This window comes from Spea bombifrons, chromosome 5, assembly GCF_027358695.1.
Source record: "Spea bombifrons isolate aSpeBom1 chromosome 5, aSpeBom1.2.pri, whole genome shotgun sequence".
NCBI lineage: Eukaryota > Metazoa > Chordata > Amphibia > Anura > Pelobatidae > Spea > Spea bombifrons.
The window spans coordinates 77,975,751-77,993,252 of NC_071091.1; the positions used below are offsets into that span (position 1 = coordinate 77,975,751).

At 38.0% G+C, this 17,502-nt stretch overlaps 2 protein-coding genes across 2 annotated transcripts; both read left to right on the forward strand.

Annotated features, from left to right (window-relative positions):
- Positions 1-776: 776 nt before the first annotated feature.
- Positions 777-6,294, forward strand: ZBTB14 (zinc finger and BTB domain containing 14). Its single transcript, XM_053468105.1, has 3 exons — positions 777-895; positions 3,587-3,637; positions 4,312-6,294. Exons 2-3 carry the CDS (start codon positions 3,635-3,637, stop codon positions 5,665-5,667), a joined length of 1,359 nt encoding a protein of 452 aa, XP_053324080.1. The 5' UTR covers positions 777-895; positions 3,587-3,634; the 3' UTR covers positions 5,668-6,294.
- A 7,889-nt stretch (positions 6,295-14,183) lies between these two features.
- AKAIN1 (A-kinase anchor inhibitor 1) lies at positions 14,184-16,968 on the forward strand. The gene is made up of 2 exons (XM_053468108.1): positions 14,184-14,501; positions 16,200-16,968. The coding sequence occupies exons 1-2, from the start codon at positions 14,486-14,488 to the stop codon at positions 16,391-16,393; spliced, it is 210 nt and encodes a 69-aa protein (XP_053324083.1). The 5' UTR covers positions 14,184-14,485; the 3' UTR covers positions 16,394-16,968.
- The last annotated feature ends 534 nt before the right edge of the window (positions 16,969-17,502 follow it).

Below are 17,502 nucleotides of genomic sequence, written 5' to 3' on the forward strand. Positions count from 1 at the left end.
ACATTTTAAAACAGCCTGGTTAGGAAGGGGTTAAGTGGGATCCAGTCACACGCACAAGCCACCTGTCTGTGCGACAGTCAAAACAGGACACCAGCGCGCACTTCACGTAACCCACAGCTCGCGCTTAGCCAGGCAGCGAAGTCTCGCGCTCTGATGTCATAGATTAGCGCCGAACCCGTGAGAACAGCTCCCGCCTGAGTTCGAGTTTTAAGCACTAGAGACCGTGTTGACATTAAAAGCCTTCCCATAAATATCTACAGCACCAGATACACGTTGCATATGAATGATAACTGAGCTACTGCGAGTTTGGTGTTTTGTACGCCCGGCGTTTTAAATAAACTGGATTTATTGTGTTACGTCTCGTGTGTTTTAAGCTTTTTATTATATGCGTGAGATCGCCGATGTCACTATATGGGAACATAAAACGCATGTCATCCGTGTGCACGTGCTTCCGGGAGCCCGCTTTTCGGTAACGGGCTGCTAGCATGAAATCAGATATGAGGATATACGGAGTCACAGCGTGGGGTATATGATGGCTTTTATATATCAAGTAAACGTCAATGTCACGATGATACCGCAGATTCACCGTACAGTGAATAATAAAGAATCTATTGTGTGCTTTTTTTGTTATTAAATAATAAACCGATGCAATCAGAACCTTCATGGTGGTAATCGGCGCTTAAAGGATGCCACCCCATCCCCCATCGTGGGGGTTGTTCCGTGCCTGCGCAGCGCGCCCTTTCTCTACGGCGCATGCACAAATTCACAACGCTCGTGCAAGAGGGCCAGAAAGAAGTGCACAACTCACAAACACTATTTTCACACATTTCTATAATTTAACAAACGCTCGTTACGCTCCAAACTACCCACCGCCTATCTCCCCGCCGTGCACAAGGTAAGTCCCGTAGAGAAGGCGCCGCAATAAAACGGTGCGTGTGCATTGTCTTAAAGGTAGGGAGCGGCGCGGATTCGCGCGCTCTCGATACAAAGCTTTCGTTTAACGGGTCATTCTTGGCTAGAGTTGGGTTTATTTTTTTGTTGTTGTTTTTAATGGCGGTCGCGTTATTGAGTTTTCTGTCGTCGCGTACTAAACTCTTTCACGGAGTGTGAAAATAAGTCCGTTTCCGTGGGGCCGCCCTGGTGAGCATGCGTTGAAGGTGGAGCCGTCATGGCGGCGGGTTCATGGTTGCGGGTGCCTGTTTAGCGGCAGGTGCGCGTGATTTTTTTCCCCCGCGCGACATTGATGGAAGGTTGACCCGGGGCGCGAGGAGAGCGCACGTAAAACGGCTCGTGCTTATCCCGATAGTGCCAGACAAATGCAGTCAGAGTCGCGCGTACCGTCTGTTCTAAATGTAAAGCATCTGTATTCCCTTAACTCCTCTATTACCGTATCCAGGGACTGTGGCTACCGGAAATAAACCACGTTTGTAAACACACACACATACACACACACACATATATATATATATATATATATATATATATATATATATATATATATATATTTCACCCCATGGGTTACACTGTACGGTGATATGTTTATAGATTGGGTGAGTCCAAATTGTCCTATTGCCACATTGTGCAGTGCTGCAGCATATGATGTGCCTTATAATTCAATAAGTAACAACATTAGTGCCTTGTGTTATTTTTTTGTCTGCTTGTATACAACAATTAACTGAAGTGTATACCCTGCTGTCTTCTGGTTGCTACATCCCACCTGGTGATATTATTATTAGTCATTGAATATGTTTTTTTGGGGTGAATATTTCATCCTGTTCTCCTAGTATTAACCCCTTCGCGACTAACGACGTACCAGTACCTAGTACTGGTTCGTCGTTGGTTAAAAACACTCCTGCGTGTCTCCGATGAACCAGGAACCTTTGCTGCTCTGTGACCCTGAGTGGGTCGGTCTGCAGCGGATTGCCCGCTCTTCTGTGCATGTGATCACTCCTACGACCAATCACGTACGCAGATGAAAAGGGGCAATGCTTATAGGCAACGACCTATTCTCTGCTGCTCTCCTCACTGTGATTGTGAGCTGGAGTCCTCAAGCAAAAAAAAATATACTGTATATTTTTATTACTGTATCTATATAGTCCTCAGGGATTATTTTACCTTTACTTGGTTATATATTGTGTAATTAGTATAGAGGGGGTTATTCATTGGGGAATTAGTGTTAGGTCGGGTGAAAAAGAAGCTAAAATGAATAAAAACTATAGGAATATGGGCCGGTTTTGAAATCAGGCCAAGTTGCGGAATATATTTTTGGTATTCCCACATTTGCTAGTTGTGTAGTTTATATAACCGTAAAACAGTGAATAAATGTGTGGGGGGTTTGTATGTTTTTTTTCTTTTACATCACATTTTTTTAAAAAATGTTGAGTAATATATGAATATGGTTTAAAAATTATTTTTAAAAATCCCTACATGCCCGGATATATAGTTTTTGTGGGTTCACTAAATTAGAAAGAGGGAAATCATGATTGAAGAAAGAAACGTCACAAACATTGCTCTGCCCTGTAGTGTAAAAAAGGCCCTGGTCCTTAAGGGGTTAAATAATAGAGTAAGAGCCTTGGGGCAGAATGCATTTATATTGAAGATGTCTTTAGCTCTGTGGTTTGCATCTAAATTAATTACGCTTCCACGAATGTTTTCAGCCCGAGAGTCCTTTAATGAGTTTCCCAATATCAGTGAATTCTGTTTATATGTCAAAAATATCCTATTTGAGTTGGACGTGAGATTTTTTTATATCGACTTTTCACTATGGTTACAGCTAACTGGTAAACGAGTCTCTTCATTTGGAAGACAGTGTATATGTCAAGCTATCTCCTATAATCCAGTTTAAACAAAAAACAAAATTAACTTTTTTTAATAATGACGAATGAGCATTAGTTGCACTCGTGGAGCGTGAAGTATTTGGGGAAAATATAGCTGTCTTAGAAAACATTAAAAAAAAAAAAAACAAGGCTTTGGGCACCCTCTGCTTTTATCAATAGAACACCTGAAAACCCCCTTTTCTGATCGCTTAACCAAAAAAAGATTCTACATACTATTAAAATCAAGACAGGTTTATACACAGGACCCGGGTCATGGTAGATAAAAGACAGGCGAAGAGGATAATGGTTACAAATGCTTCTAAGGATGAGCTCAAGAGTTCTTTTTGAGCAGAATTTGTTTTCCAAGTTTAAAATGCGCCTATTGCAGCGGTTACAACGCCACACGTTACACGGGTTAGATATCGTCAAACCATCGCAGCTAAACTGTCGGTAATATAATGATATATAACAATCTGCATCAAATAAGAAAGAAAAACAAGGGACACCTTGCACCATTAGCACCTTTTCTGTGTTTTATTTCTTTAAATCGGTTTCTTGTTTTACGCTTGACACATTGTGGTGACTTCTCTATTTGTAACCATGATTATTTTACGTACGGGTAGAACCCTTTGTTTGGGTTGTCATCTTTATTAATACTCTTTATTTTATCTTTTGTAAGAACTCTTTCCGGTTTTATTCCTTCTCAGTAAAGCCTGTCTATATTTTCTCTGACAACCGCTTTATGATTTTTTTTTCTTTTTTCTTTTCAGGTGTCTTGGGTCTTGTCAGTCTTCGTTTTGGACAGCCTCTCAACGTTCATGGTATGTTTCAAGAGTAAATTAAAGTAAGCGGAAAGACGATGTTAATGGTGGAGGTGAAGCGACAGCCTTGTCTTCAGAATATCAATTTTTAGTTTCCACGAGTTTATAAAAACATGTAATAGGCCAGTATGCACAAAATTCCCAAGCTTGGATCTTTACGTACTAACATATAATGATTTCAGCGTGCCAGCTTCGTTAGGGTGGATCATGGAGCGTTATCCCTTCCAATAAGGGCTGGGCTGGGCATGCATAGTGCATAGTTAAAACTAACACAACTTTTCAAGTGAATTATGCAGGGGGTCAGCTCAGCCATTCCTGCAGGAGAGGTTTCCTTTTGGTCAGACGCTCATAATGCACAATGAGGTCGTGTTGAAACGTCCCATCTCATCTGAACTTGCTTAAACATATGCTTTACTGAATAACTCCTCCATTCCACATGGGTGTATGAAGCTGTGGAGCAGAAGGAAATGGTTTTTAAAACCTTCATTTTTTTTCTGCTCTATGCAGTAAAGAGAATTATTGTGTATATATACACTTCAGAAACACATTTTGCTTGCAGCATAGTTTATGATGGATGAGTTACTTCTGTACCGTGTAAAACAGGAGCATTTTTGATCATGAACTTTCAATGTACTGTAATAATGTTTTTGTTTTGTTTTTTTCTTCCTTTGCAGGAGTTTTTCATAAGTATGTCTGAAACCCTAAAATACAATGATGATGATCATAAAACGGTATTTTTAAAGACTCTAAATGAACAACGCCTTGAAGGTGAATTTTGTGATATTGCTATTGTGGTGGAAGATGTAAAATTCCGAGCCCACAGATGTGTACTGGCAGCATGCAGTACCTACTTCAAGAAGCTTTTTAAGAAGTTGGAAGTTGACAGCTCCTCAGTAATTGAAATTGATTTCTTGCGATCTGATATATTCGAGGAAGTTCTCAATTACATGTATACTGCTAAGATTGCAGTCAAAAAGGAGGATGTCAATTTGATGATGTCATCGGGCCAGATACTTGGCATTAGGTTTTTGGATAAACTCTGTTCTCAAAAGCGTGATGTTTCCACGACAGACGAGAACCCTTCCTCTCCAAAAAATAAATACGCGTATGAGACAAGCTTGAAAATAACACGTCCGGTTGGTGGGGCTAATGACAGTCAGGATGATGATGTGGAGGAGATTGGCGATCAAGATGATAGTCCTTCGGATGACACAGTTGGGGGCACTCCCCAGGGCCATGAGGAGAAGTCGCCCACTGCAACACTGCGGGTACAGGAAGCAATTCTCAAAGAGTTAGGAAGTGAGGAAGTCAGGAAAGTTAATTGTTACGGCCAGGAAGTTGAGGCAATGGAGACGACCGAACCAAAGGATTTGGGCGTGCAGACCCCACAAGCCTTAACATACAATGATAGCATCAGTGAAGTAAAGGATGAACAAGCACCCGCATGGACCACTGCCACCGGCGACATGAAGTTTGAGTACTTATTGTATGGGCACAGGGAACAATTTGCATGTCAGGCGTGTGGCAAAGCATTTACAGATGAAGCAAGGCTTAGAAAGCATGAGAAGTTGCATACTGCAGAAAGACCTTTTGTCTGTGAAATGTGTGCCAAAGCATTTACTACGCAAGCTCACCTAAAAGAACATCTGAAAATCCACACGGGCTACAAACCGTACAGCTGCGACGTGTGTGCCAAATCTTTTATCAGAGCTCCAGATCTCAAAAAGCACGAGCGGGTACACAGCAACGAGAGACCGTTTGCATGCCATCTGTGCGACAAAGCGTTCAAGCACAAGTCTCATTTAAAAGACCACGAGAGGAGACACCGAGGAGAGAAACCATTTATCTGTGCTTCCTGCACCAAAGCATTCGCAAAAGCCTCTGACTTGAAACGCCACGAGAACAATATGCATAGCGAGCAACGCAAGCAAGTCACAACCAGTGCCATACAGAGCGAGACCGAACAGTTACAGGCAGCGGCCATGGCAGCAGAAGCAGAGCAACAGCTTGAAACCATTGCATGTAGCTAAATGGATCCTGCGCATGTGTATTAACACTACTCTGAACCTGTAAGGCCATCCTGACGGCCGGCTAATGATGTGTTTGTATCCACGGGCTTTACAAAAGATGGGGACAGTGATAGTTTTAGAAATAAATGACGCAATGAACTGTAAATAAAGGATTGGTACTAATGAATTTTGCTTTACAAACAATGAAATGTTAATACCTACACAGAAAACAGTGGGCATGAATAACTGTAAAAGCCTTTTTTTTTTTTTTTTTTTTTTTTTTTTTTTTACGCCTGTGCTGTTACATATTTTGTGGAAGGAAAAATGCATCTGTAAAACCACTTTAATATGTAGTGGTTTTTCAGTAATTAGTAACTATGAACATCTGATTTAAGAAACATTTTACAGATGAATGAGAGCCACCAATTCTGTTTTTATCCTGTCCGTGTGGATGAATGCATAGATATATATATATATACGTGGGGACGTTATCTCCATGTATGCGTTTTTATGTATGCTATTGTATATACACACATATATACTTAAAAGTATTATGCATTTTTTAGAAAAAAATAACAGGAAATAGGCGTGCATAAGTGTTCTTTTTTATTTTTTAAAAACAATTATTTTACATGTTCATTCTCATGTTTTTGACTAACATATATATATATATTTTGTTAGTTTGATTACCTGTTCACTGTAGTTCTTTTTCACATAATGTTCTGCATAATCAGTTAATTGTAGGATTTTCATAAAGCAAATCGGGGTATGCAGAGTTGTGAATCTGCCATACAAATGCATTGTATGTAAGCAAACGCCGATGTAGGTATTATGAAAGAAAAGCTTTCTTTGGCATTTTCATTTAGATATGAATGAATGGTTTCTATATTTAAAATAAATATATGAATTGATTTCTATCTGCTTTATTCAGTGTATACATCAAAGAGAACGAGAAAGACAGACATGTAACCTGTCTAGTCTGCTAGTTTGACTTTCAGTCTTTATGTGGTCTTTGGGTTTAACGCGATGCTGTGTAACCACCAATTTCTTAGTGAAAATGTTTTCTCACGGAGCATCTAACATGAAAATAGGGTTGTGTCTGGATTTTTTGTTATATTTTTATAGGTTTTTTTGGATTGAAATTAATTCTTAACGCAATGTTCAATTACCTGTCCATGTCAGCAGCACTTCTTGTTCGTCAGGAGCTCTCTGGTATAGGCTGTGTCTTATTTGGATAGTGGCTGAAAGCATGCTTCCTTCATCCTGTGTGCGCGGTTATTGATGTCCAAGCACCCAAGTGACTGATCAGTGGTTATTGAAATTCTCTGGTTAACCTTTTGGCCAGAAATCTGTTTTGAGCATCGGTGTTATTGCCCCTTTGGATACTGTATGAGGTAATGTTGCTGATTACTGGTTGTAGCATGTAAAGTTCGTGCTAAGCATCCTAAAATTATCAGAGTAGAGTCCTGTGAGTGTGTCATGACTTCTTACTTGGGCTACCAGTAGGATTCTATGCAATCTTCACCGAGGAATTGAAATGTCAGAGCAGAAAAATATCATTCTAAATAACATTATTGGAACATTAAGTGCAAATTCAAAAATGATTTACTCACATTTTGTTTGACATTTTGACTTTAACTCTTTCATGACCAAGGTATTTTTCTACCATATATTTGTACAGCCACGATTCCTCGTTTCTTTTGTTTTGTGTTTTGTTTTTTTACCCCAGGACAAAAAGTGTTTGTTTGAAAGAATATTCACACATACAAAGAAATATTGATTAGGGCTAAAATAAAATTAAGAGGAGAAAAATATATCAATGTTGGTAAGTCTCCTCTTAAAGAATACTTTTGATGGTAAGTAGCCAGATATGGTTTTTTTTTTTTTTTTTTTTTTATTATTTAAATTTTTATATTTCTATAAAATTATGAGGCACTTAGGGACTTTGCTTTACATTATTCAATTTTGAAAGATGTTTCTCCCCTTTTTAAAGCACGGTTTAATGTCATAGACAGCCTCATCAAAGAAGAAGGCATTCTTTAAAAAGCTAAGAATAACAAAATCCCTCCCCTTAAGGAGAAGCTGCAGTAGAATTCCTTCATAGTGAGGGCGTTTGTATGGGGAACACAACTAAAAATTTACATATGCATTTACATGTATATGACGGTTGGCGTGTCCCTTCTCTGTTTGCCTGCATTCCCAGACTTTTGGCTTAAAGAGGATACATTTGGCTGGATGCATCCCCTGCTTACCAGTGTGCATGTGCCATATAATCATAGGTTCACGTGAGACTCCCACCCTGCACATGCATCGATTAGCTGCTCCAAGCAGCAATAACTGGTCCCAAAGGTGGGCAGTAAAGGAAATAATCATCCCAGTCTTTAACCCCTGACTGAGAATATAATACCGTACATCCCAGCAAGCCCAGCATATAAAGCCAAAGATTTAATATCACATTATCGGCAGCCCTTTTGTTTAGATCATACAGACGTACTACCGATGCATATACTTAAATATATGATATGCGCGATAACCCTACCCTTCCAGTATGAATCTGTACATACTGGTCAACTATGTGCCAGTGATAGACAAAGGCTGCTCATAATAATTTTAAAAATTCAAAGTTTTTAAATGTATGCAGGGTGCATGGTTTCACATTGCGCCATGTGTTCATGGTTGACATTTTACTGATAAAGCCACCCCTCACACTGAAGCTATACCATGATGAATCCGCACCGCTAATTTCTCTGAATCACTAAAAAATGGTCACCAATGTACCTGCTATTCACGCTACATAAATTGCTTGAACCTCCCTGTAAAACATTATACCTTAGATTGAAACATGAAACCGCGTCTATAAGATTCACTCGCTCCCAATCCTCCCACGGATATAGTGCAGCTCACCAGGATAACGTGTTACTGGATTACATAGTAAAAATGATTTCAATGGGCAGACTAATAGAAAAAGGACATTTAAGGGAAAGTAACAATCACCTTAACATAGGTAAATAAGATCATAGGCCGTTTTTTTTTTGCTTGTAACTCGCATCCTGTCCTAGTCTCTCCCCGCACAATAGGGAATACAGGATGATTTCTAAAACTTAGTATCCTACAAACATAGACTTTGCCGTGAAGTATATTTCATTAAAGTACATAGAGAAAAACCAGACAGATTTAATGGGTTTTATGGTTACAGCAGGAAAATTAAAAAAACAAGTAGAAATAACCCATTTCATTGGGTTTGTCTTTGCGTAGTCCAAATTATTGGAATAAAGGGAAGGTTAAGCTGGTATAATACAAAACCATGACCCTTAACAGTGGACTGGCCCACTTTGGGGGGCTAGAGCTCAGCGATGTCACATAACGCAGCATGGCGAACGTGGTTACACCATATGCAAGTGATGCCAGGAGCCAGACCTCGCAAGCTTTTGTGAGCTGCTGGCACGTGCCCGCGTACAACCATATGCAGAATACGCGGCTGTACTTTTTTCCTGCAAGGCATTAAAGTAAAAAGTACTTTTTTTCCTCCCCCATGGAAGGTAAATAGAGACATGAAATAACACGCAGAATCACAAGGAGCATATTGCTTTAACAATCATATGAGGAAGCAAGCTACTGATGAAGAAATAGGAGTGAAGACATGTAATTGAAGGCTTATTATACACTTTCAATGATAATCAAATGGCATTATCACTCTATTGTTCTGAGAACGCTATTTTTCTGTTGTTGTAGATAACATTGTTTAATAAGAAGAAAGTCACGTACTCTGGAGTTCCCATCTATTAGAAGATATGATCACAGTCTCTCGTTATTATAAGAGAACACATAGAACACATAGGCTTTGACGGTAGTAGACCCTATAAAACGGATAGTAGACCCTATCGGGTAGTAGACCCTATAAAACTGTGTGACCACACGGGTCATACGCCATAAAGAAGGGTTTGGTGCAAAATCATTGTTTTCATAAAATGTATGTAACAGCTGATACTTCATAAAAATCAGCCAACACAAAATAAAGGTGCAAGTAATGCCAGGACTCCACTTCCCAATACATCCACCAGAAAAAGAACACAGCACACCTCTTCAATGTATGGCTTGATAAAGGTCTGTGAGGATCGAAACATTGTCAGCTTTATTCTGGATTTATTTTCAATTTTTTCATGTTTCAGCCTTTTTTATTCTGGATTATAATATTAGAAATAATAAATCGAGAAAAAATGTTAACAAAAAAACAAGAAAAAAGAAATTGAAGAGCATTGAATAAGGAGATCCACTTGGGAAATTCTGTTGCATGATGTTGAGTTATGTGTTTGCTGTGGTCGGTGTCTCCGGTACAATAAAAGGCGCTGCATGACATCATATGCCGGTGCAGCATATATGCATAGAGCATTTTATTGATCGGCTCAGACGCCCTGGGTAAAGTCGGCCTAAGACAGGATACATCACTGATCTTTAAGCAATTAATCAATAAATAAAATAAAAAATGAAACACCAAGGGCTGTATCCAATTACCTAATATACAATAATTTAGATTTCTGGTAGCTGAATAGCAAATATATAAAGGAAAACAAATTGAATTTTTCATAATAAACACGACAAACCAGGTTTGTAAATGTGTTCTAAGCATTCTAGTCATCTTTACTGCTACAGAAAATTTGAACCAAATCTCCTATGCCATAATCCTGTGTAATTAAATTACTTAATTAGCGACTATTATGGGTTTAGGTGTACAGTTTACACAGGCTTCTGAAATTCACTGCCTACCTGACCTGAATTAACAACACAGTGTGAATCAGGAATATTTAATCTCAAACACAGAGAAAAATATTGAATTGTAAAAGTTCTACAGCCCATTACCATTATTTGGATTTGTTTATCTTTTGATTGCCTCCAAAATAATGTTTTCTATCTCTTTTCCAATACGAGTGGAGTCATATAAATGATGGGTCTTCTATAATATGTTCATTGGAACTTCCCAATCATTGACATAAATGTGGACAAGATATTTATTGCTCACTTCTAGTAGAATGCTTCCAATAGTCCTAATGATGCTGGGTTTTTTTTGTTTTTTTTTGCTAGACATACCATCGGGCTGCATAAACTGCTGAATCAGGGTAATAGATTTTTTTTTTTCAGAAATGTATAAACTGGTAAAATCACAACAATATCTATTGTGTTACAGCTAGACAACTATGTTATGTATATGTTATCAACCAGGCCAAAAGAGCAGCATTATTGAATTAATAAGATTGTCTCCATACAAGAAGGGAACATGTTCTATAGAAACCAGGCACATTTTATGTGGCAATCATGATACTTGGTCTTTGCCCCAGTTTTGGTTTGATAAATACCACATTTAGAGCATTTTATATATAATAAATTGGCTTCTGCGTCTGGCCTCCATTAGTCATTCGTACTTGAGATTATGTTATCTTTTAATTGATGTGGGTATGGTTTGGTGAACTGGTTCATGCTCAATCTGGATTGGGGCCAAGTGCCTGTCCCGCTTCATGGAGATTAACTACCTCTTTCTACAGATGTAGGTCATTGTTGTGTCCTTCAGGGCATGAATAAGGACCTGTGCCTCCGGAGGGTGAGTCAGCACGGCTCGTGCGTCAGCTCATAAAACTGGCTCATCCCTTTCTAGTTGTAGACCGTGTTAACTGCTGCCCTTGAAATCATCAACGCTCCACTAAAGAATGTTATAACTGCCATTACCATCATATGTGCTGTTGGATTTTATGCCATTTTTCATTGCTATTAACATTGTTATTCTCATTCCCTCAAAGCACTATATTGCTCTGCATTCAATGGCTTAAAATGATCTCTCGTTAGTCTGTTTTTTTACATAGAGAGTGGTAGATAAATTAAACATCCTCCAATCAGAAGTGGCAGGGGTTAATACAGTTTTAGAATTTAAACATGCATGGGACAGGCGTATGGCTGTCCTGAATGAAGACAAGATCAAGGACTGATTAAGGTTTGAGTCTTAACATCAGGAAAAATGGAGTAGACCGGCTGAATGGGTCTTATCTTCAGTAAAATGCTATGCTTCTGGTTTTTGTACGTTTTCAATGAAGGGCAGGTTGAGAAGGAAATGTCAAATGGAAGTCAAGACGCATTTTGTATTTGGTCCACCAAGCTCAATGCCAGATAACCTTCACCCCAACCTGTTGAAGAAATACTCCATAGAATGCCATCAGATGCTTCTTAGCCATTAAGAGCAGAATATCAGAGATTCCTGTTCCTAAATAAGATCTACTTCTGCAGTAATATAATAGACCTATTAGTTAGTGGTAAAACAACACAGAGAAATTGCATTGGCCAATAATACTCTGCTGTCTCCTTGAAATGACCTTGAAAGAATTACACAAGTAAATTGTGCAATAGTAAGCACTTGCTACCAGCAAAGTCATTTAAGGTTGTGCTCGATTATTTTCATAGATCTTCTTATACTGTCGGATTCCTGATATTGGTTTCCTTTTGTATGCAGTTGTAACATCCCATGGATCCCATGAATTTACTATAGGATATATCATGTCTCAATATTTATGCTCTGACAGCTGATGATTATAAATTATTCATATGAATTCCGCTGGGAATTGAAAAAATCCCTTGGCAGTCCCTTAATGCGAGGGATTTCTGCAGAAGTTAGCATTAACCTTACTGCATTTATTTAATAACAGCAAGTAAGAAATATGTTGATAAAAAACCCTGCAACTCACATATTAGTTTAGCTTGCAGAATATATAGAAGCCTGAATATAAATTATGTCACTAAATATATATATATATTCTAATAGAGTCATGACCAAATTCAGATAAAGTAGTGGCTTTCTGTATATTACAGAGTTCAGGATTTTCATTATGTATATCTATCTTTCTAGGGATCCTCCTATATCTATCTTAGTCCTTATCCGGTGGATACGTATCCTGGCCTGGGCCAATTGCTGCAAAACTGGGAGGCCGTTAGGCTGCTGCTCGTTGATCTCCCCAACCAGCTCATTTACACTATGGAGGCTGTGTCGACTTCATAGATTGCATTAAAAGGCACTGCACACCGACATATGACATCATATCCCAGCGCTCTGTGTCTTAAAGGCCCACATCACCTTTTAATGCAGTGAAGATGCTGGATGTGGAGGGCGGCGACTGGGGCGAGAAAAGTAATAAGCCTTCAGTATACTATCTCGGAAATAATTAACCAGAAGTAATTAAAATATATGTCATTCATTTAATAATATTAAAATGAATTGGCTGTACACATGTATGCTTTTGTAACTGATCTTAAATTAATGTTTTGTTAAAGGTAACCACTAACTAAACATTACACATATATTATCAATCAATTAGAACAACATTATTTACTTTTCAATGATTTATTGTAGAAGAAAAAAAAATGGAAGAACCCTTAAAAATGCTTTTCTTCTGCTGGTTGAAATTGGAATGTTCTGTTGGGCACTGGTAAAGATTCTCAGCCTACCAGCATTTAGTGTTCTTCAAACCTTTTCAGACATAATTAGAGGAAATCGCTATCTTATGTAAAGTTATAATATTATTATTATTATCAACTAAAATACATAAAATAAAATAAATAAAATAGATCTCTGCATCTCATAGAAAAGTTAGGTTTTGTCAATTTAATGTTAAATTCCTGTATTTGATATTGTAGGTACTATGTCTGAACTAAAAAGAATCATAGCAAAATGAAATGTAGCTTGTGTCTTTTCATATTAAACTGACGCACATCATTAACTAGCATTAGAATTAAATACAGGGTTTAAGTCATTAAGTCATTAGTGTAACTGCATTAATATCATTGTTAATATCATGTCTTCAAGTTGGGACATTTTACAAGAGTGTAAATAACGACTATATTCCACATCGTCAGAAGCATACGCTACAATTAAATATTACTAATAGCATCATTTGTTTTGTTCATAGAACAATATATGTTTAGTCAGCTTTTCATGCAAAAATCCTTAAATGTCAGGCTGTATTCTCACTGTCTCGACATAATTAGGGGCAATTAGCTGCCTTCCCTACTGTGGCCCGTGCAATCAACTTTAAGCTCGTTTGTCAGTTTCATCTCCAAGGCTTCATTTTCCTTGATATGACATTATGAATACTTGAGGCTGGGGTCTTAGCGAACGGTGCAATTTGGGCAACGGGGAGACACGGACGAAAGAGGCTACTTATAACATCTTGCTGGTTGTTGGTAGGGACGTTTTCGTTCTTCTCTCCACTCGTTTGTGGCTGTAATGTTATGTTTTCAGGTATTTACGCAAATGTTTCTTTTTTTTTGTTTCATGTGGGCTGCTGTATCCAGGGTGCTGCAGGCCTCACTCTGATTGGATGATTCCGGTGATCTGGGGGATCTCCTGAAGAATGCACAGTGTGTTATAAAGATTTATTTACCCCAAGCCGTGTATTCATCTTCTTATGGTAATGTAGTTTCCCCTTTTTCCAGGATTAAAGGCTATAACTGTATGCGATCTCAGAGATACCTATCTGTGTGGTTCTGTTTAATATAAAAACAATGAATGGTAATCTTCTTGATCGCTTTCTTTTGTCATTTCGGTAGAGAGACCAGAAGCAGAGAGGATCTTTGTTGTGTAGAATGATGGTGCTGATTGCATGAAGTATAATATCCCCAGAGCTCAGTAAGAGGCGCCGCACACAGTGATTCAGGGAAGTGCTGGAACAGAGAGCAAGGCTTGCAGCTGCATTAGCAGGAACTGTCCGAGGTGCTGAAACTCAATTCCGTCTCCTCTACATTCTATTTCAAGACGCCTGTGCAATTTGCTTTGTCCTTAGCTTCCAGACGGAAATTAAAAATCATGGTGTATGCACCAGGTAAAGTATTGTCTTCTTAGATTCTGGCCTTTTTTTCCCACCCACACAATAGTCTGCTGTTGTTTTGAATGCCCTGGTAGAGCGATGAGGAATTTAAAGGTAGATGAAAGAAGTAAAGGGGGGGAGTTAAGCTTTTGTAGACTTGTTTGTCTGTAATCGTCCAGACTCCCAGCGGATGGTGGAGAGCACAGCAGAAAAAATAAAAACAAAAGGGGACAAGGGGACCCAACTACTAACCTGGGCAAAGCTATACCATACCCCCTCATCAATGTACAGGAGGAGATATGGATTCTTACTGTATTTTCTTATTAATGAATAATGGCAGCAAAGCCCACCCCAAACTAGGTTTTGGTAAATATTAAATAAGGCATCCCTTATTTCAGTACAGACAATTCATTTAAGAAATATAAAGCTGCCGCTTTGTGTTAGTAGATGATGTGATGGCCAAATCACGGGGGATATTAAAAAAAGATGGAGGGAAACTTGCCGAAGTGGTACTGAAGTGGATAACCTGCTGTAAGTACAATAATGCTATGAAAAAATAAGTGTGTAGCGCACAGCAGCTCTTCTGAACCAACATTGTTTAATTGGAATTTGCATGTCCTCCGAAACTAGAAAAGTGTATGCTACTTGCTTCATTTCCATTAGTTAACAATTAATAATAATAATAATAATAATAATGTTTTGCACTATACGCTAGTTATAGATCAGGGTGTAAAGGTGTTCTTATTGTGATCTTTAACTTTCATTGCAAACTTTGGAGTTAAAATCACTGACATGTCTCTAGAGCTAAAGTATACTACATTTCACTGTACATCGTTCCCTAATCCTACGTGTCTGTTGGCCGAGATGTTTCTTACAGTAAAGTATGACAATGTGCAGAAATCTGCTAGGCTGCATTAGGATGAGCTTACATCGTGAAAATATAAAATCACCACATAAAAGTCCTTATGTGGCTTATTTTAAGCAGCTTTTTAAAGGCATATGGAAATCAATAACACTACTTACATTGACATACAAAGACAGTACTAGCTTTCAGGTCTAAATAAGAAAAAAAATGATGTATATGCCCTTAATGTCAGCTCATTCAGTGTACTCAGATCCGCCAAGTGTTTGCTATTAAGGTCAGTGGAAAAGTGAACCATTTTAGGCTTTTTAAACAGAATTTTATGGCTAACAAATAAAGCCCTAGTGCAAGCAATGATTATACATAATAAACCACAATTCAAATGGAATCTGCTGTGGGTGATATAGGAGTAACCCCAATGTCAAAGCAGCTCCTATATTTATTTTATTTGTGGTTTAGTTAGCACCAGTTGGGAATTTGCTTGCTGTTGTTATTATTGTAATTCTATGAAGTCTGTACATGAAATCCTTTGAAAAATTTGACCTTTCGGTTTAAGAAGTAAACTTTCTTTATGTTTTTGACAGCTAATAAAAACTAGGTGCTCAATCTAGTCTTCCTATTTTGATATCTGATTTGTTTTACTTATGCGTCAAGCTTTTCTGTAGCACTGGTCTATAAATCCAAACGCTTACCCCTCCTTTACCTGCTTCAGGTGCAATCAGCCAAAATGTACTGTTAAAAGGTATACATGATTTGATCCAATTGTTGAATCAACCACGTTGTTATATGTTGTCCAGATTGAGCTTTGCAAGTTTTTTTTCTTATTGCTAACATATGAATATTCTTTTAAGGAGAGAAGCCAGGAAAAGAGACGGAGGAAGTAAAGCTACAGAATGCCAGTAAGCAAATTGTAGAAACTGCTATCCTACAAGCTGTACAACAGGTGTCTCAAGATGGAGAGAATGAAGAGAGGGCATTAAACTCTAGTGGAGGTCAACAATTTGCAGAAAAGAAAAAGAAATCAAGTAACGGAAGGAAGAAATGAAGAAAAATGGCTGGCGTCCATATGGCAGCATCAACAAGCCAAGGCTAACCCAGAATCACCGGCACCGGCTATTTTACCTGACAGTAAAACCAAAGCATTATATGAATGTAAAAAGTATAATCACCAAAAGTAGTACTCTGCTGTTAAGCCTTGTTTTGCCTTGTATTTAAGAAGCACAAATTCCTCTGACATGGTGCACTGACTTTAATCCATCGGGAGGAAAGCTGCTCTGGTGGATATATAATAGCTTTAGTACAATTCTATTGTTTTATGATGCTTTTTATGTAGGATTTTGCTATATGGCATTTGATTGTATCTCCTGATCCTCAGCACATAATGTACTGACAGTCCTCAGATATTCCTAATGTCTATATTCTATGGGATTCATTCATTAATCAGTGAGTTGTAGATGCACCTGGTGCATTAACCATTTCAACCCACTGACATGACTATGTATTAACAAGGGAACATATCATGTAGGAAGAAGAACGCACTGGGATGAAATGTATCCATTCAATGCAACTACAGCTGTATTTTAAGTGAATAAACCCATTTGGGACTAAAGGGTTAAACAATGTTTTATTTCCTGTAATGCTTTTTTACCCATCTGACGCTAAAAGGGTTAAACGACAAATACATATATTTTTGGTTGATACTAGGATTTACCAGAATGGGATAATATTGGCCCCATACCTTTAACTTTATTTGAATGTATGCCTAAAAAAATGGAATAATTAATTATGATTTTTTTCTGTCAGCTATTTCATATACTTTTTTTTATTATTTTGTTATTAATGTTAATGATCTACACAAAGAAAAAGTAGTAGTAGTACAACTATACTGCAGGAGAGTATGAAAGAATATGGTCTATACACTGTGCTAATGTGTTTATGACAATAGACTGTACACCACTATGACCTATCAACTTCTTCTAAAAACTAAATTTTCTTTGTCTAATATGGCATATCCCTTTTTCTTATGACAAATAATAATAAAAAACGTACTTGGCCCCATTTTCTATTCTGAATTCCATTAGAAAATAACAGCAGGCAGGTTTAGAGGTGAACATTTTCAATTGCCTAAAGATCTTCCAATACACCCATGGACAA